This window comes from Podarcis tiliguerta, assembly GCF_965153285.1.
Source record: "Podarcis tiliguerta genome assembly, chromosome: 10".
NCBI classification, from domain to species: domain Eukaryota; kingdom Metazoa; phylum Chordata; class Lepidosauria; order Squamata; family Lacertidae; genus Podarcis; species Podarcis tiliguerta.
This window is the reverse complement of record NC_139543.1, coordinates 56,972,436-56,993,923: the sequence shown is the minus strand read 5'-3', so window position 1 is coordinate 56,993,923 and position 21,488 is coordinate 56,972,436. Positions and strand designations below refer to the sequence as shown.

The window sequence follows — 21,488 nt, the reverse complement described above, 5'->3', positions numbered from 1 at the left end:
CATATTGAAGGAGGGTAAAAATTCTTTAAATAAATAGCATACAACAGGTCTCAGGGCATAGTCTGAAACCACATGATTCAGCCACCTTGTTAAAACAAAGCAGATCTGAATCTGAATGGGGGACCACATAAATAATTTCCCTCTACTGCCAGCCCATTCTGTTCACAGTAGCCTACACTTCATATATTTTCTGAATCAATCAATAGATTTTTATTGTTTATAGCTAATGGCCATCACAATACAATATAAGCACAAATCAAATAACTACAGAATGACAGACTTTACATGCACTAGACTAAAACAGATGTCCAATGTCCAGAAAAACACACACACACCAAAAAACCATTTATTCTGGTCAGAATCCCTAGGGTCTGGCACTTGCATTATCCATAAAGGCTGTCCTTATCTTTCTTGCTGCTAGTACAAATAGTGCCACCCTATCAACTTCTGCCAATAGCCTTTTAATTTTAAAGACATCTGGTTGAACGTCTAAGGCGGTCTAAGGCGGTCTGAAAAGGGGAGATTAAATTTGGCTCTAGGTGAATCATATATAATATAATATACAAGATCCTCAATAGACCCTGATCCACATATACAGAGGTGCTCTTTTGCAGGTCTGCTAGTATATCTCCCAGCCATCATTTCTACATTTTCTAGAAATGATGTTTGATTGTTTTCAATAATTTCCTATTTAAAGTTTGCCCAGTGAAACTTGTATTTTAATCCAGTGCTTGGAATAGACAACATATTCATCAAACACTCCCAGGAGACACAGTGAGGAAATGTGGCCATACATTTAAGTAACTGGTAGTTTGGCAATAACACTAGAAACAAAGCAAAAGTGGATATCACTAAAAACATTAAGGCCAACAATATACTTTATGAAACACATCAGAAGCAGAAAAGTAGCTAGGGAGGTGGTTGGACCATTAGTCCAGAAAGGAGCTACATGTTTGTTAAAAGAGGATAAGGAGGTTGTAGTAAAACTGAATGAATTCTTTGCATATGTCTGCACGCTGTGGAAGACGTAGGACACAACCCTGTGCCTGAATTGACCTTTTCAGGAAGGACATTTGAAGAAGTAAGCTAAATAGGCCCCATTAAGAAATTTAAAAGTAACAAATCATCAGGTGCAGATGGCATCTATCCAAGAGTTCTTATAGAACTCAAATATCAAATAGCTGATCTTCTAACATGTATTGTGGCACTCTGGTCAGTGACCGAAATAAATTCATTCAAAACATAACGTGTCCCTGAGCTTGGCCTCCATACCAGTTCTTTAAAGGGGATTCAGAAAATTACAGGCCACTTGGCTTAACGTCTGTCCAGGTAAATTGGTGGAAAGTATTATTTAGGATAAAATGATCAAGCATATAAAAGGACAAGTCTTGCTGAGGAATCAACATGGCTTCTGCAAATGTAAAACTCTCTTGCTCTCTAATATTTTAGAGGTCTTAACGGCTTCCTGTCTTCTCAGTTCTAGCTCCTGCTCTCTCTGGCCAGCTATGAGGTTACCTCCTTGGACTTTAATACCTGCTTCCATCCACTGAGCATATGGTTTTGTCTAATATTTAAAATACATAGTATTGGACTTGACTGTTTTACATGGGTTCTATATCCTATGATAAGAACCTGCCATCCTCATTTTGCATAATGCATTTTGTGATAGTCAATAATAAATAAGACTGTGTAATTTGAGTTGTGTCATCAGATCCCTGTAAATCTACAATCTCATAAGGAGTCAGATTCTTTTTTAAAAAAACCCTGGGTAAAGTCCCTGGCCCAGTCAGATATGCCAATCTATTTTATTTTAGCACTGATTATGTGTGACCTATACAAACTCCCTAAAGGACCTTCAAAATGACTTTGATCACAGTGTATTTGCTAGTGGGTCACCTTGGCCAGCAGCGTAAATGTGTTCTTTAAAAAAAAAAATTAAGACCGCTTCTTTTCCTGAATGGATTTTTTAAAAAGTACCCATAAGGCTCAAAGGCTATTTACTCTGGAGGGTTGATTATTATTTCATTGCAAATTCTACAGCATTACGAAGTATCCATCTATTCCTCTGGTACTTAGAAACCTTAGTTATTTAAAAGTCTTTTCATCTTTTACAAGCTTTGGAAATTCACTCTGAAAAGGATAAAGCCCTGACTGTAAGCATGAACATATTCTTCAGGACACTAGGTCTCCAAATGTTAGAGCTGATTTCAGTTCAAATTCTAGGGGCTTTCCCCTTCTGCTTATGTTTATTTTGTATTTACATTTACAAGGCTGATTATCATGAAAGAGATTTACAGTATTGCTTCAAATCTCCAAGCTCAGGGTTTTCCATTTCCCAACAGAGAGATGTAAGATTCCTTTGTGTGAGTGTGTGTACAGCATAAAATGCATAAAATGTTGTGTAATGATTTACATAGTCAACTAAATGCTTGAAAAGAAAGATAGTAAGAAATGTAATAAGATATAAATTCTCCATGCTCTTTAGTAATGTTTTCATACTTCAAGCTTCAAGGTAGAAAATGCTGGGCATCTATTAATTTACAGCTTTCTGAAGAATATTAGTATCTTCAATACCAAATGGAACATACTGATCACAGGTAGAACACTCAGGTCTTTTGTAAAGGTAAATTCACATTCTGGACATGTTCTGCCCTACACTTTGTAAACTAAAATTTTCCAGCTCCGTCAAAGTTTCCCCCCCAAAATTCTTCCTGTTGGTTGTTTGGTGCATAATAGTCAGCCACTGATCCTGCAATGTGCCCCTGATAAACAAGTAACGTAGATCAGAATCACTAAGGGTTTGTTCAGGTTTAAATTCTGATTTATCCACAACACATGTTGCTACCCCACAAGCATTAGATGTTCCCTGAGAGGCAAACCACTGTCCCCCAGAGGAGGGGAGGGGAGACATACTCATTGTAGTCCCCCTCCTCCTCTGGTGAGTCTCCTGGACCAGAATCAAGTCTGGTCTCCCTTTTCTTAATTCCTTCCAAACCTATCTCCATTTTATGGCTGATCCCATAAAAATGTGATTATTTTTAAATTATCCATACTTGTTCCAGGATGATTAGTATGTTATAGGAGCGTGTGGAAAACATTATATCTAAAAGACAATTGCTGGCAACTTGCAATAGTTTAACAGCTGGACGGTGAACAAACCCCAAACTTCCCCTCCCCCCCTTTCCCCTCCCACCTACAACAAGAAAATTCGCTCCTACTGTTGGAACCATTGTGGTATCCACAGTGTAGTAAATTCTACTCTTTCAGTAGTATTAACAATAGGGGATGACCAAAATCACCGCTTCCCCCTCTCCAAAGAACATTCTATGATAGTAAAGTTACAAAGCAAGTCATAAAAACCAGTACAAAACGATCTCATGCAGAGCAGAAGCCATCTTGTGGGATTCTCTGTCCATTTTTCTTCTGCATTGGATTTTTCTGCTTGGGTTACCTTGATGTAAGTTGCAGCTTTGTATCAAAGTATTATGAAACTCCAAGCAACACTAACTCTGTATTTTGAGATACTGTATGGGAGATTCAGTTCAGCTAAGGATGACTGGTGGGCTACAATTGCTAGTATTGTAAATCCTAAATTAGAAAACTTCCTGGAAATAATCAACTGACAGTCCATAACTGGCCCATAACTCAGCTACTAATAAATTAATTCACATATTTATATACAGTATCACTGTTTTGCAGAATTTCCAGCAAAAAGAACATTTTAGCCTTAACCAGCCTGTTCTTGTCTTTCCATATCAGCCACTATGTATATGCAGGCAAAAAACAATATATGACAAGAGAGATGGCAGAAAAGGTCTGGCTTCTCACTCTTGTTCTTTGCCATAATTTCCTTATAGATTTTTGTACTCACAGAGGCCTGGCAGTAACTGTTTCCTGTTTCTCTTGGGAAAACTATACCAATCAACAGCTGACCTCCAACCCAGTCCCTGCATACAGATTGTCCTGTATACAGTTGGCTAGTGGAGAAAACACTGGACCTGAGCAAATAATTAGCAGGCAAAATAGCCATACTGAACTCATTTGTTCTTTCTGACTTTCTGCATATCTCCCATATGATCCAACTGATTGGAAAACAATACAGTGGTACCTTGGGTTACATACACATCATGTTACATACGCTTCAGGTTACAGACTCTGCTAACCCAGAAATAGTACCTCGGGTTAAGAACTTTGCTTCAGGATGAGAACAGAAATTGTGTGGCGGCGGCGCAGCGGCAGGCCCCATTAGCTAAAGTGGTGCTTCAGGTTAAGAACGGACCTCTGGAACGAATTAAGTACGTAACCAGAGGTACCACTGTACAGTGGTACCTCAGGTTACATATGCTTCAGGTTACAGATGCCTCAGGTTACAGACTCCACTAATCCAAAAATAGTACCTAGGGTTAAGAACTTTGCTTCAGGATGAGAACAGAAATCGTGCAGCGGCGGTGCGGAAGCAGCAGAAGGCCCCATTAGCTAAAGTGGTACCTCAGGTTAAGGAAAGTTTCAGGTTAAGAACAGACCTCTAGAACGAATTAAGAATTAAGTTCTTAACCAGAGGTACCACTGTACTGATTTTGGAAGAAAAGTCAGTAAAATTAAATCCTACATTCTGAACTGAATTCTGTTTCAAAAATGACAGTTCCCTCTTTCACTGAACTATGACACTTCCCCTAGTCAACACCTTTGAAATTTTATTTCAAAAGACTGCTGCTGATATTATCTCCCAGTGTTCCATAGCTGGGAACAATTGATTAAGAAATAGGATTTGGTGATGGTGAAAGCGTCAGCTAGGGAAAGAATGAGAAAAGAGCATAATAATGAAGAAAGTGATTAAAAAAAGGTCAAGAGAAAGGTGGGAATGTGAAATATATCCTTCCCGAGCAGGGCATTGGACAGAGGCCACCTCTTTTCTAGTTCCCAGCAAATTCTCAATTGGTTCAAATGTAATACCAACCCACAGTTTGGAGCTAAGAAGCCTCAGCCTCACGAGCTGCTTCCTCTCCATCTCCTTATGCACAGCAATACCCACTAAATCCCATGCCCATGCTATAGTTTGTGGGAAACCATAGTTCACTGTTATATCTAAATTCTATCAACCCTGGTTTCCAATTCTAGTTTGCAAGGAATCATAAGCTATAATTAATCAAGTGTCTTCCATATTGTACAGGTGGGATGATCACAGAGAGACTGTGAGTAGCCTGTGCCTTTTGCATTCACTTAAAGGATAGTTTATTTGGTGTTTTTTGTTTTGTTTTTTGATGTGGTCACCAATCCATTTTTAGTTCTCTCCTAATAATAGCTATATCCTGAAGAAGAACTTATATCCATTTTATTCATGAAAAGTGCTATGATAGCCTGGCTAATGTTACATTATCCTGGCTACATGGTGACTTAGAAAGCAAGATAATGGACAATCTGAAATCAGAACAAATTAAAATGAAGTAGTATACACAAGTGACAGCAATCCAGGGTTTTATATGCCCTCTGGAATTGGCAGCAATTGTCTTGGCATCATGGCTCCTCACTGGCACAAAACATGAACACCCAATACCTGTCATCTTTTTTTCTTTTTTCGGCAAAGAGATACTTTGAATTAATTAGCGATGACTGGTTTTTTTTAATTCCCTGGGCTTATTCTTTGTTATATTTCACAACCCTGCCAAAATCTGCTGTGTTTATTGTTTCCCCCTTCTAAACAAACCAATCTAAAAAGAAAGCAGTAGTTCTTTCTTGGAGAAAAAATATGTACAGGAAACATGCAGAGAGGTGCATTCAGCAAAACAGATTATTCTCTTGTGTGGAAAGGCCATGCTAATTCAAGCCTATGCACCCTTAAAAATAAAGGGTGAGAAAGCACAAACACAGCTGCTGAAAATTGTGGGGTGGTGGTTCTGTTTATAACATTAAAAAAAATTGTGGCAATATCACTGTGTTCCTCATCACCACATCTCCCTCAATGGGCTTCAACAGGCTGCAGAGGGATAAGCAAAGCTCACAAAACATGTCAAGGCTGTCAGCAAAGTAAATTATATCTATTGCCTGGTTTCTTCCCCAATTTGATTTCCTGACAGGAGTTTCCAAGGCAACTGTGAGCTTCTGTTTCAAGCTTTTTCATCAAAGCTCAAGAGTGCAATTTCAGAGATGCTGGAGGATGGAAGGGAGTTTTACAAGTCAGCATGTCTAAACCAGCTGCATCAGACTTGCAGGCTTCCTACCTTGTTCCCTTGGGTTGTTATAATCCACTCAGCAAGGGGGCCAACCCAATTGTGCAAGCAATCAACCCAGGCAGCTGCTTTAGATACCAACACTTTTAGAGAAGGCCCAATCTAGGGAGCATGCTGCAGAATTCCTTACAATGTCAAAAAAAAGATCCACATACTATTGGAAAATGGGATTTCCTTTCCTGTAAATTCACAAAAGCCTTGGTGGGGGGAAGGAGAAATGGCAGAAGTTTGAAAACCTTTTGCATTTGGGCCAGATTTTGGTGGCTAGAATTAAGCTTTTTATGGCATGACGGTTTTTTGTTTCAAATAAACCCTGCAATATGTATAAGCATTATTTTTAAATCACACCCCATGCCAAGTCATAGAGAGGCGATAGGACAGAAACATATAAATAAAATTAAGTTGATTCTTGCTCTCAAAGCTATCTATGCCAGTCTGATGAAGAACCATGTCAGATTAACAATTTTGCTTGATATTTAAAAAACTGGTCTAATATAAGACACAATTTTGCCTATTATATGTGTCCTGTGCTGATGATAACTCAGATGGTAACCCTATGTCTCATGATGGTGTTCCCCACTGGACAGCTGGACTGCTACTTTTAGATTTTTTAAAAAAAGTTTTAAATACACATAAGAGGATGGATTCAAACAAGTTTAAGCCTGTGCCATAATGAAGTGATTCCCTGTGGCTTCAGGGGCTCCACTGTATACATGGTGCTCCACTGTCCACATAGCCTTCCTCTTTCACTTCAACAGAGTAGGTAGTTTGCTAACCAGAATTCAAGTCACATGTAGAGTCACACAATCACTGAACTGAATGCCAATTCCTATGAGTGAAAATGCTTCGCAGGATCATGAAAGCACCCCTGGAATTCTAACCTTTATGTTTTAACCCTGTCTATGAGCTAATTCTGGCTAAACTTTATCATGTTAATGACAACTGAAACTCAGTGTGCCTTCTTCAGCTTTGTTTTCTGTGAACTTGCAGTTCTGACTTATTAGTACAGGATCTGTGCTAGAGAAGTGCATGGACAGCACCAGAGAGGAACTGGGGGGAAGGGGCAAACCTGGTCCCTAACCCTTGCTCTCATTGCTGGACTCCTATTGTTAACATATTGCATATTTTTCATTCAGAGAACAACTTGCCCACCTAGAAATAAGCTGTGCCCCTTCTGTGACTGCCCCTGTAATTTTTTCCCCTGTTTCTGACACTGGGAGTGATGGAGATTCAGTCACAGAGACACTTCACTCAAGAAACCAGAGGAGTTTACTAAGAGTATATGAAACCATAAATCTTGTCTGTGATGCAAGCTGTAATTTTAACATTACTACAGATTTCTTCAGTCTAAGAATGTTTTAGACAAGAGGATAGGTTGCTCAGGAAAGTAGTAGAACTTCCTTCTCTGGAACAATTTAAGGAATATTAGACAAACTTATTTATGGAAGGTTTAGATTTGGACAACCCTGCTTCCATAGGCCCAGACATGGTCATCATTTAGCTCTGTGACTCCTATACTAATACTAGTAACTACAGTTTGTATTCTGTCACCAAAGATTTCTGGCTGCCCTCATCTGTGCTTTGACTTACACTGTAGTGAAATATTGGCTGTTATTATGAGGAAGACTCCATGGCCTAAGTTTCAGGGGACAGAGATAGATATGTTGGGTTGTCGCCATCTAAATTTTACTTAAGAGTAGACCCATTGAAATTAATGGACCTAAAATAGTTACTCTGAGGATGACTACCGTTGGATTCATCCCATTCTGTTTCTAGATTTCTTTTTCTTTTAGTAATCAGGGTGACATAGATTATTACACACTAAATTTCAGTTCTTGTGTGTTGGAAATAGCTTAACAATTTAGATATTCCTATAAGTATGACCCAAGAGTCTTCATTTATATAGATATCTAGAGGCTGGTGCTTCCAGTGATAGTAAGATGGTTAAATGAAGTGTAATTATTTGGTTAGCAAGAAATTGTGCTGCTTTATTAATCTGGAGCAGTATGAAACATTTCTCATGCAAGAAAACAGTGGTCAGTAAAAGCATAGTGAAAATCTTGATCAATAAATGTAAATTGAAAGATAACACTGAAAGCTAAGAACAAACAGTGAAGGGCTGTCATACTGCCCCTTTAATGCACTATATCAATCTGAGGTATCAGTTCAGTAGTTATCCCATTTGCATGACATACAGAGCAAGCAGTATAACAAAATAGCAATGACAGCCCCATGTTTTGAGCATGACATAAGAAGAGTGCTGTATCCACATTGCCACAGATTGATTTCACATACATACCCAGTATAGCACATCTGTCCAGCCCTCCATGGTGATGCACTGAAACACAGTTAACATGGCAAAGGCAAAATTGTCGAAGTTGGTAATGCCATGCTTAGGTCCTTCCCATCCTGGTCTGCATTCAGTACCATTCTGACATTGCCGCCCATGCGCAAATACAGGTGCACAAGGAGAGGGTTCCTCTTCTGCTGGTGTATCTTAAACAACAGGGATAAAGAATTGTTAAAATCTATGCAATTGAATGGTGAGGCAAAGAGTTATTTGCTTGTAATGGTGGCAAGGTATCTGAAGACATTAACTGTAATTAACTTTTTACATATTCATGCTGTGCTTGTGCTTCATAGAAATCGGGGCAGTTTACATACTGCCTTTGATCCAAAGATACCAAGGTGTGCCTGGAATGTGCTTCTACTTGTGTGTGGCAGTTGGAGGAAAGGTCCTGATTTCTGCAGGTTCCCTCTTCCTGCTATAGCTCCTCATGCCATTCCCCATGCCAGTATGGAAGGCACCTCAAACCTCAGGAGCAACCTTTCAAGAAGTATTTTAACTTCCCCTTTACTTTATAAAATTCTAGAAAGATGGATATAAACAAATAGAATAGTTCCCCTATCTTGACATCTATAGCCATTGTGCTTGTAAAAAATGTTATAATCTGCATTACTTTCATATGGTTCTTGGATTTGTTACAAATAATAAAAAAACCTAATTCAGAAAACAAAACAAAAATCATAAAACTGATTTGGTCCAAAAGATCATCTGTTGTAAATGCTTCTATTCTCCAATAGATCAGGCCATATGTAATCCAGAACATAGTGTACCACAGGTAGATAAGATGTACAGAGCAGAAAGGCAAACAGTTCCAGGAATTAGTTCTTTGATGGCACAAACGAACAAGAGGAAGAGAGAAGCCTCCCAAAGTCAACAGGCAATTCCTGAGATTTGTTATTGTTGTTACAATCCCAAATATGTTATACAGGTTATGAGTTGATCTCAAAACAACCTAAAAGGCACTTTGACATCATCAAGTATTATGCATCCACATAACATGGATTATGTTATCCCTATGCCTCACAAGTGGAATGCCAGAATTTATTTGTACTCTTCTTTTCACATGACTCTTCTATTGCCTTCTCTATAAGTGCACATATAAAACATCTCTAGACCAGACTTAAATAGCCACTCATGCTGTGCAGTTTCATACTTATTCCTGAACAATTTGGAAACATCACTGAATTTATTCTCATTTGCCCTACTGTTTACAGTCCACAATCACTGTTGCTACCTTTCCCCTCAGAATCAGGAAAGGCAAGGACAGGGGCAGGTGGGAAAGATAGAGAAAAGATCAAGCAGCTGCTTAGTGAGCAAGGTGAAATGGTGGTGGTAGCAGATAAAAAAATCTATCTCCATCTTTCTCTCTATGCAGCTGGTTGGCAGGATTCCAATTTTTTAAAAGATCGTTGCAAGTAAACAAAGTATATATTCTTTTTAAAAAGAACTGTGCATCTCTGTGTGTGCACTGTGACCTGCTGTGTGTATGTGTGCTGTGACGGGCATGAAGTGCATGTCTGTGGGAGACTGAGGGGGGTTCACACCCATTTTCTTGGCCACACTCATCACTGCCATGTGCCCCTTGTAGGGGTTGCACCAGGCAGTGTGGTCCTCAGCCTGAAAAGCTTTGCGATCTCTGTCTTATATGACTACTTGAAAAGACTCAAGGGATGGTTTGTTTGAGTTTGTAAATGGAAAGAGTATGTGAAAGTAAAACAAACCAAGAAGCTTTGTCTAGAACTAGAGTCACTGAGTCAGACTACACATTATTAACATTTACAACAGTTTATATTTGGGAACTGTACTGATAATAGGATATGACAGTTGTTGCTCTTAACATTGCCAGCTCATATCCAGATCAATGAGCTAATGACAAAAGTCAAAACCATTTTGTTGTGGCATGTGATGAACTTGGGACACTAAATTCTACTGCAACAGTTCAGCTCTGGAAAATACCCCTCTCCATACAGACTGAAAGCTCTACCATAATGTTAAACCATGAAGTCAATGATTGGATAGGCTAAACAATAAGTTATTGATCCAAATAGGGTGCTGTGTGGGAGAGGCAGAGAGGAGGGTGATGCTACTTTTGCTGGCATCAGATTTGATTAAACGAAAGTTTCATTCAGGAGCAACAAAAAGGATTATTTACACACACACACATACCTGCCTGCCTGCCTGCCTACCTGCCTACCAAAACCTCAGAATTTGACTATACCAGCTTGATTTTAGCTTGGGAATTAAGATAATAATGATACTGTATCAGGTTCAAACTGCAATTACTAGATAGGTTCACAAAATTTAGGGAGGGTGGAAATTTGGGCCTTGAATCCCTGTTGTTGGGTCCCAGAGGAGGATAAGTGAAACTACAGTTGTTGAGCTGCCTGCGAGTATAAGTTCTCAGTAATTAGTCACTCTGTGACTCAGTTTGACATAATATTAAATTTGCTTTCTAACATCTACATAGAGCTTCTGACTGAGGTCATTTTGGGATTCAGAATGAGGTGCCACCAGTACACTGCTGACATTCTACTCCTCAATGTCTTCTGAGTCAGGTGAGGCTGTATAGTCATTGAACGGGTACCTGGACTCAGTAATGGGCTGGACGAGGGCCAGCAAACTGAGACTGAATCCTGAGAAGACAGAGGCACTGTGGGTATATTGTTCTCAGGTTCAGAGAATTAGTGTTCAACCTGTTCTGGACAGTGTGGCACTCTGCTTGAGAGAACAAGTTTGTAGTTTGGGAATAGTCCAAGATCCAGTGTTTCCACTAGAGTCAAGGCAACCTTAGTAGCCTGGAGTGCCTTTTACTGGCTTCAGGTGGTTTCCCCACTAACAACATTTCTAGATAGGAATTGTTTGGCCATGGAAACTCATGCTAGTAAACAAATAAAAAACAAAGATTAATGCTTAATCTCAGAAGGACATGTGCTGCTCAAGGAAAGAAAAGGAAAGGAAAGGAAGATGAATGTGGAAGAAAATAAGTAGCAGTGACTAAGGGTCAGTGCTCCATAATTTTTTGATCAGAGCAGTTGTTTATTACTGGTGGCTCCCTCCTTTGATATGTGGATCATCTGAATCATTTCTCACAAGAGCCTTAATTTTCTATGCCACTGATCAGTCCACATTTAGGTTTCCATCTCCTAAATGTTGACATTTCCACATAGCAAATTATTTATATGGGAGGAGCTGCATCCATTAGAAAAGTGGTTATGCTTCCTTTACATCTGCAATCTGAATGGTCATTTCTGTATTTGTCAAGTTTCTTCATTATGGTTCAGCTACATGGTAAAGCAGGATCCACATGTTTAGCAACAATCACCTCCTGACAACCACATATCAAGTGTGGCACATATTTTATTTAAGATAATTTTATTCTCCCTTTTGATTTTATAAAAGCTGTCAAGGTGGTTTGCAAACAAATCCATGAGATACAGTGGTTTGTCTGGAAATGAGAGCAACTTATGGAACAATGTCATACTTTAATTATATGAACCCATGGCTCTTTCAGTCTTTAATAGGCTACAGAAGAAGCAAGAAGAGCCTTGTATGCACCCTTCATTACGTTATGCTGTTTGACAGGGGACTGCACCGAGAAAATGCACAAATGGCTTCTCATTCGCCCCTTCCAGTCTTATGGTGATTTGCTCCTGAATTAGAAGAATATGTTGGAGATGTTGTTTATAGCACTGCTCTATTTAAAACTATGTACAGAGATTGCATGATAGAGCTTTCTTAGCTTCTTTCTTATCCTTTGAGCTTTTGGCTCTTAGTGCAGGGCAGGCAAGGCAAGCAGAACAGGTGTTATTTGATCATCACTGGAGCTTTCACATTCACTAAGCTGATATTAAGTACTGTTAAATCCAATCACATCATAGCCACTTTCCACTGATAATAAAAGGTGTTACACAATGTGGGATTACATAGCATATTTCTTACCTGATAAGCTCTCTGTTACATAACAAGTCTTGTGCATCTTCCCCATGAAGAGCTCCAATCCAATGATAGCATAGATAATTATGACAAACAGCACCAGCAGGGCAATGTGCAGCAAAGGGACCATGGCCTTGATAATGGAATTTAAAACCACCTGGAGGCCTGCAATGAGAAAGACAACACTGTAGCAAGAAGTGAATGCTGAATAATCTACTGAAGACAAGGGTATGCAGGAAAATGCTTCATTTAATAAATATACAAATATACAAATTATTTTGCTATTTCTTTCACATTTGCTATCTGATCAAGAAAATGACTAACATATTACATCAGAGGTTATAAAATGGTGCTTCCTTGACGTCATTATTATGCTTACATAGCTTTAACAGTGGAACCTAATCTCAAAATCAAAACCCCTGAGTGTAAGGATTTGTGCACTTGCGTTACTATATAAGGTATTATTTCACGGCAACAGGATGACAAGTCTTGTAGGAGGTGCTATTGGAAGGATATTAAGCAATACTTCAGCTTGTATTTTACCATTCAGCTCTGAACAAAGGTAAGAACTACAGGTCCAAAGTAATAGGAAGATCAACCACACCCATCCATGGAAGACTGCTTGAAGCAAGAGGCCAGAATGAACGAGCTAATATGGTTGGACAGTGTTCTCGAAGCTACGAGCATGAGTTTGACCAAACTGTGGGAGGCAGTGGAAGACAGGAGTGCCTGGCGTGCTCTGGTCCATGGGGTCATGAAGGGTCGGACACGACTAAACAACTAAACAACAACAACAATATATAAAAACAAGGGTCAGGCTTGCTTATTGCTTTGAGCAATTAAAATTCATTCTAGTTGGATACACACTGCTGGATACACCCTAACCCAACTGTCCCCACCTTCACAAAGCCGGGTCTGACAGATTGTTAATGATAGTAAATTTTAGCATAACTGGATTAGGACACTACAAAGGGACCACTTCACTTGAAACACAGTCTTTTCTGGAGTGCAACGCAGATGCTGTTTTTTCTGGTTCTGGAAAACCAGCTCAGAAGTGCTCTTTGGGGAATAACTCTACAAATTTTGTTGTGCTGTAGTAAATGCACTCATGTTTGCAAAGGCTTTAAAGATTCACAGATGGAAATGCTATTGTAATAAACATTACCATATTAGTAAGTCATTAGTGTAAGGAAAGCTAAGAGGCCATCAATTTAAGCACCCTAATAGCTTCAGAAATGGCCAACAATTACAAGCTCTCTTAGTTTTTCTGAAGACTCTGCAGATATAGTGGACCTGTATTTAACCCCTGAATTACTAATAAATTAACTTGGAAAGATAACTTTTACAATGATATCAGCACCAATAATTTGGACAACTGTCAGTTGTATAAAACTTTATATGATTTACAGGGAACAAGAAAAACAATGTATTTTTAATATATTAATATTGTAACTTTAGTATATTAAAATTCCATTTATTGAAATTGCCATCCTTTGTTCTCTAATATTTTATGAAGCATCTATAATATGTCTCTGTTAGGCCATTGCATTCCAATGTTTAATTATCCTGTGTTTTTAGACTTATTTGTGGCAAATATTTTTGGTGATAAAACACAACTGTACAAGCTTGTTTAGTGTAGACTGGCAACGTGCCACTAAGACGTTTCAGCAGGGGTGGAAAACCTCAAGCTCAGGGACTGAATGCAGCCCTCCAAGGCTGGAACTACTCAGATATAAAAAACGCTATGAAAAAAAAACTATTTAAAAAATACAGCTCCCAATGGAAATTTTCATTTACTTCAGATTGCTGCTCTACAGCACCATCTGGTGTCACATTTTTATAATGCATTTATAACATTACAAATTGGCCTGTGTAGATGAGTCCCAAGGCTCTCTATTGCCTGGACAGAGGTGTGTATAGAAAATAGAGTAACCAATTAACTTAGGATGGTGAGACTGGGCAAGCAACATTGCACTATGCCAGGAAGGCTGAGCCTTTACTGTTTGTTCACACCTGTGTTAGCACCTCTGTGAGCTGAGTGATGGAGGTGGCATTACTGCCTCTTTTGAAGCAGGTGGGGCAGGTGAGAAACCTCCCTTCCTTTGAAAGGCAGTGCTAGACATGGTTTCTAACAATGTCATAGACTAGCTGGATGCACAGGGAGTGGCGGGAGGCACCAGCTGGAGAACCCCAAAGGGAAGCCCCAGGAGAAGAAGACACAGAGCCAAGGGAGTGGTGGTGGGGCAACAATGAGTGGTCAGAGGGAGAAGAAGCAAACTGGAAGGAGGAGATGTCAGAAGCAGAAGATGTAATAGGGTTTAGTGAGCAGGAAGAGGCTGTGGCAGAGAGCAGTACAGTCTCTGAGGCTTAATTGGACTTTGGCTAAGAAGCAGAATTGAAACTAGCTGCTAAAGAATCTAGGGAGTCTCACTTTCCTGTTGCGACCAGCTCCCTGCCCTCCTGGTCTCCTAGCATGCAGAGAAATGAAAAGAGCAGAGCAGATATTGGTTGTGCACAGACGCAGTTTGCAACTGCTTGGGAAAGACCCCGGAGAGGAGAAACCTTAGAGAGTAGTGGAAAAGTGGCACCTTTCATCCTTGCAACTGTCTCATTGGGGGCAAGACCTATTGGAAAGAATTGCTGGGATCACTAGGCCTGCACTCTTTTGAATAAAGAGTTTACTTCACTGACACCATATTTTTAATTGCTGATCTACATCTGATCCTGGTTCCTGAGAGACAACCATGGAGACAGAGTTGGTGGCACAATAGGCAAAATGGATGATCCAGAACCTGTCCTTGACTGCTCTGGATGTGGAGCCCATGCCTTGTTCTGCAGGGACTGTAGGGGAGAAGGGATGAGGCAACTTTCACCTGTTCTTTATTTTTCCTTCTTGTTCCCTTGCCATCTTGCTTATCTTTAGACTATACACTTGTGAATCTAGAACATGACACCATAAGTGCATTATGAACAGTTTTAATGCTCGATATATTGCCGTATGGCATTTCAAACTGATTATTGTCAAATGATCTGCTGTTAAGTAAAAAATTAGCTGAGATATGCTGCATAAGCTACAGAATGAGCCTGTTTTGACATACAGCTCATGTAAAGGCTGATGTGTTCACAAGTGTAAGCCAACACATGAATACTAAGATCAGTACTGATAATGCCATGACAGCAAAAATATGTGTTTCAACTTTTTTTTATCATACCATCACATAAAATCCAAGTGAGTCATTTAGAACAATCCACATTCTTGGTTTCTTTATTTTCAACACAATTTTCACACATTGTATTTAAACAGATTGAGTGCATACATGTCTAACTTAAATAGCACCTCCAGTGGTGCCCAGAGATTTAATAGCCTTCAAAGAGGATTTTACAAATTCATGGAGGATAAGACTATCAAAGCCACAAGTCATGCTGGATGGCCAAGGGAGCATGCTTCTGAATACAAGTCATTGAGGAATAACAGTGGGAGAGGGATTTCACTCTCCTATTGTGCTTGTGGACTTCCCATACACAACTAATTGCTGGACTAGATTGGTGGTATGCATACTTCTCCTCTCTCATTTTTATCTTCACAACAACCTTTTGAGGTAGATTATGCTGAGACAGTAAGTGGTCCAAAGTCACAAGTGGCCTTTATGGTCGAGTGAACCTTGGTCTCCCAGGTCCTAGTCCAGCACACTTAACTACTACTCTACATTGGTTCTCAAAGGCCACTGCACCTGGTTGCATGAAAGTATGAAAACTAGCTAAAAAGGTCAAATTCACATATAGTTCTTTGGTTAACCTCTAGTACATGCATCAACTGTTATTTACAGAGATCAGGACTAGATACCATTAGAGATAGGTTCTCTGTTGACTCTGCTCCTTTTTGATACATCTACTTTAGCCTGCCTGTCAACAGCCCCCTGCACATTTCTGAAGCTATACAAAAACCTTAAGAATGAAAGAAGAGCCCTGCAGGATCTGACTCATCTAGCCCAGAATTCTCTTCTCACAGTGGCCAACCAGATGCCTATGGAAGTTAACAGCTAGGACTTTCACCACAATAGCACTTTCACCACTTGTATTCAACTACTAGTATTCAGAGGCATATCACATCTGATACTAGAGGTAAGACAGCTATCATAGTTAGTGGTCATAGATCTCCATGGTTTTTTGTGAACCTCTTTTGAACCCATCCAAGTTAGCACTATTACATCTTGTGGTAGTGAATTCCAGAGTTCAACTATATACTGTGTGAATAAGTACTTCCATTTGTCTGTCCTGAATCTTCCAGGAGTTGTAGAATTATGGGGGAGGGAGAAAAGCTTCTGTCCACTTTGTTGACACCATGCACCAACTTATACAACTATATCATGTCTCCTCTTCCTCCTCACCTTTTAAAGCTAAAAAGTATCCAAATCATGAAACTCTTCTTTACAGGCAACTTGCTCCTTGACCATTTTTGTTGCCTTTTTCTGAAACTTTCCCAATATAGCGGTTGGCTCCACCCCATCCACTGAGTTCCTTCTGGGTGAATAGAAGACTGGAGGAGGCATTTTTTATCCAGCACAGGAGACAAAGATTATTCTTTTTGATGTGTGGTAACCTGAACTGTATACGGTATTGAAAGTGTGGTAGCACCATAGATTCACATAATGGCATTATGATATTAGCAGTTTTATTTTCAAACTCTTTTTGGACTACAGTTTTTCAGCAATGGCGCTCAAAACCAGGGCAACAAATCTAATAAGAGTAAATATAACAGCCTGGGAAACACCTGATGGGCATGTAGGGCTTTGCCAAGCCAGTGAGGTACTGTGTTAGGACAGTGCCAGAGATGTGAGTGGCCAAACATGAATCTAGAGCTGGAGGGTATGTTTTCCTTGAAGTGAGTCTACTGGAGCTGGAGCTTTAGTTGAAGAAAGCACTACTAGGTGGACCAGGGAAGAGGACTAAGGTCCTAGAATATTAAACCTGGCCAAACTAGAGGCTTCATACTGCCTGCTGGGATGCCCCCGAATCCTTGATCTCACACAAATCCCTGATCTCACACTTCAAATGATTATTCTATCCTATATGAGTTATATTTCATAGGTAGGGGACACTTGGGAGACATTTTGTGTCAATATGAGATGCTTGAAATAAACAAAGAAAGTCTTTTATTTTCAAAGTGTTTTAGAGAACTCATAAATCTTAGATGCAGCCATAACACAGAGATCAAGCATCCCAAGGGCTTAGTTTCATGATTAATTGATTTAGTATTTATGATCAGATCTTCTCACAGCATTTGAGAGGATATTAAGGAATCCAGAAAAACACTTTGCCATTTCAGACATACACATATGTTCATTATTAACCACTCCATTAGCGTACTCAAGTGTACTACACAAGCGCAAGGCAGACACAGGCAGCTCACAACTGCAGTCCCCAGAGCTTACAAACCTGAGGTTGTACAAGTCAAAAGCTTTCACTGTTAACTGAAGATGGGATTGCAGACAAAACATCATGAAGTGATTTATGGGATTCTGGGGGGTTAATTGGAATAGCTTCCCAAAGATCAAGAACCAGATTTGAAGAGGAGAAGGGACAAGGAAGAAATTAGTTTTGGTTAACACTTTAATATGAACCAGAGAAACTGACCACTGGGAGAACAGAATGTTGGACTAGATGGGCCTTGGCCTGATCTTGAAGGACTCTTCTTACATTCTTAATTTGCACTTCTCAAAGCAATGCACAAACTAAAATACAGTAATCTTTCAAAATCTGTACTTCTATGAATTTCACAATGTAGTTATTTAACCAACATAAAAAGGTGCATAAGAACACATATATTGGAGAAAATAACATACAAAAATTGCTTGCAGAAACATGTATCTTAGGAGAAATGCACACTAAAGTTCTGATTAGTTTTTGTAAAGACTTTTTAAAAAAATGGAAACTGATACAAAAATGTGGCAAACTAAATAAGATAGCACTGCCCTCTTCAGACTCCATCTCAAAGGCCATAGTAGAACCATGGCTACCCCTGCACTTCTAGAATCCATGGCTTCTAAAACAGGTTAGTCCCCTTTAAGAGTAGAGACATCACACACTGGGGATGGAGCCAGCTGCTTAAAAGAAGCTGCAGGCTAGACTGATTGCTGAAGCAACGTTTAAACATGCTTGACAGCCTAGATGCTATGTAGAGCTATAGGTGCTACTGCCCTTGTCACTTGGACTTCGATCTCAGTTTGTCTGATTTTTCTTACCTGGACTTACCTTCTGCTATGTTTGGCCTTACCTCCATAGAAACTAAAATATACTTGACCTTATCCTGCAAACTTGGATTTGAAAATGGTGCCTGCACTATATGATTTAGGATACTTGGACTCTGCCCAGAACAAGCCCCACTAGGTTAGAACCTTGTCCCATTGCTGAGACTACTGCTTGAGATGCCACATCAGGATGGTGGGCAGGATCAATTTTTTTTGCTGCAATGGCACCTGGCTGGCGCAGCAGAGAGGACCAGATTAGACTTATTGCCACTTCTTGCTGTTGCTGGATTTGATTAGGATCTAGTGGATCCTTTCTTCCTATACCCCAAATACCCTAGCATTAACTTCTGCCTGCCTCCAGCTTAGGTGGGTACAGTTAAAAGCTTTGCTGCAGTGGACCCCCTGCTGGTAGAGCCTTGCACAGGTTGGCAGAGTTGATGGGAGAGACACCTCTTTCTCATCTGGAATCCCTGCAATGTGTCAGATTGGGGGTTTGGATTGCTCTGTTAAGGGGCTCCAGTGCAGCAAATATGCCAAACTTTTTTGCAAGAGGGAATAAAAACTATCACATCTGTGGCAGAGAAAAAGTGCACTGAGGGGAAGAAATTGACTAATAAGTGTAGTTAAGTGTAGGCAAAATAAAGGTGTCAATCCAAGTCTCCATTTTACCATAGTTGAAATGTGAGGCTAGCTATTCTTAATAGGTAAAGCTATTGATCTTTCATCACCAATTATTGATAATATGAATAATCACTGTGCTAATTTTGCATACATTTGAGCTTTAATTAAATTGTCGTGTATTTTGCTCTTGCATTTCATTGCATCTTGACCCAACTGTTTAGAGTTTCTATCTCTCCAACCATGCATAGATGACCAATTGTGGATAAAACTGCATGCATCTGATAGACTCTACTCCACAAAACATCATGCCAAAACAAATATGTTAGTCTTCAAGGTGTCAAAAGACTGTTGTTTTTGCTGCAACTGACTAACCTTCTGGAATTAATGATAATACTTTTTCTAACTGCTACATCCTAAAACTTTTAAGAATTCAACACTACATGAAAGAACAAGTCGAGAGAGCAAAACAATCAGCAGAAAAATGAAAATGATCATTTCAAGTAATAACACCCTTGGTATAGATAACACAACTAAGAATCAGACTTGAAAATCCATAAACCATCATATTTTATACATGAATGTTGTATTACCAAGTTCAAGATTATTCAAGATAGACATGTGAATAGAAACTGAGAAAACAAAGCCCTCAAGAAGCATTGTTCACAATAGTATAGCCAACTCTTTTCTACTGTTAATAATTTAGAATCTTAAACAATTTTCAACGTTTATTTTAAAAGCATATCAATTCACCTTAAAAGAAAGAATGAAAATAGCTGTGACTGCCTGTTGCTGGCTGAAATGGTCTCCATAAATGTTTCAGTAAGCAAAATGTGTTAACTTCCTTCACAGGGCTCATAGGCTACAGTACTTATTTACATTGATAACATGCATACAATATTTATTCTGTGGAAGCATCAGCATTTTTTGTGACCCTTCTATCCATAGACTAAACACAAAGAAGGAAAGCCAAAACTGTTTGTCCCCCTCCCCTGGTCCCACAGGGACTTCACTGTGGGTTCATTCTCCGCAGGTGCCTCAGAAGTAGCTACTTGACATATTATGATAGAAATTCAGAAAGTTTTTTATGTGTGAATGCAATAGTATCACCCACCAGTCATTTATTTGATATAGGGACACATCTTTTACCTTTGTGATGACACCTTTCTGTTCTTTATGTTTTGTATTTAGGGTGTAAATGCTGAAAAGGATGTACATGTCGAACAGCCAGGATATAAATGCTAAAAACAGTAGGCAGTCACAAAAAGATGACAGAATTCAATTTAGTATAGGTGCAACCCTGTAAGATACTGTGCACTTTTGTCACTGATCCTGCAAAAAAGTGGACACTGCAATTTTGCTTACAAAAACAAAAGATAATACCACAGCGTAAAGCTCAAGCTTTCTTTTTCAAACAGCCACTGCCTCCATACAGTATTTATTTACTTAATGTGTTAGGGTACAATCCATCTGCCCTTTGCACCCAGCACTGCCAGCCTCCACCAGCAGAGTGACCCCAGCATCTCTCTGCCAGCACAGACTTCCCTCTTTAACCTGTTTAATTGGTGAGCAGAAGGCCACCAAAGGGTGGGGCACTGGCAGCAGCTGGTAGAAAGGCCTGAAATGTAAAGAAGTAAGTCAAGACAATCAGAGCTTTCTGAGCCTTTAAAGGGCTGGTGGAGTTCTGATAGGAGAACTACAGAGGAGATAATTAATTCACATGTAGTCATACTACTGTAGGACTTAACTGTATTTTTAAGAGGCATGAAGCCACATAATATCAAAATCTGAGATAAACTTTCTGAGGGAGCACAGACAGTTGTATTTTCCATACACACAGAGATAAGAAATTTTAAAAGGTCAGCTCAAATAATTTCAATTGCACTTGTAATTAGTGATGGGTAAGTTCCTTCTCTCCATCCTCATCTACCGGCCTCCTAGTAAGTTTTCTTTCCCACTTTTGCTTATAGAATTCTAAAAAAAACCCTCAGCCTTTGAAAGATCCTTCCAAGAAACACTGGGAAAATTATTACTTTGAGAACTTGCCTTCCGGTCTTCTTTTCCAGCCTCTCTTCCCTCTACCTGTGGAAAGTGCTGTGTGTGTGTGTGTGTGTG

The 21,488-nt window shown here is 39.5% G+C and overlaps 1 protein-coding gene across 39 annotated transcripts in view; it reads right to left on the bottom strand.

The window, feature by feature from the left end:
• Window positions 1-21,488, bottom strand: part of CACNA1C (calcium voltage-gated channel subunit alpha1 C) — a gene marked incomplete at its 5' end in the record, with an annotated part of 496,619 nt that overhangs the window by 163,548 nt on the left and 311,583 nt on the right. For all 39 annotated transcript variants that reach the window (XR_014502586.1, XR_014502587.1, XM_083401690.1 and 36 more), the window contains 2 exons: window positions 8,527-8,723; window positions 12,514-12,672. Coding sequence is in view for 37 of the 39 variants with exons in the window: in XM_083401690.1 (XP_083257816.1) it covers window positions 8,527-8,723; window positions 12,514-12,672 (356 nt within the window). The remainder of the gene's footprint in view (window positions 1-8,526; window positions 8,724-12,513; window positions 12,673-21,488) is intronic.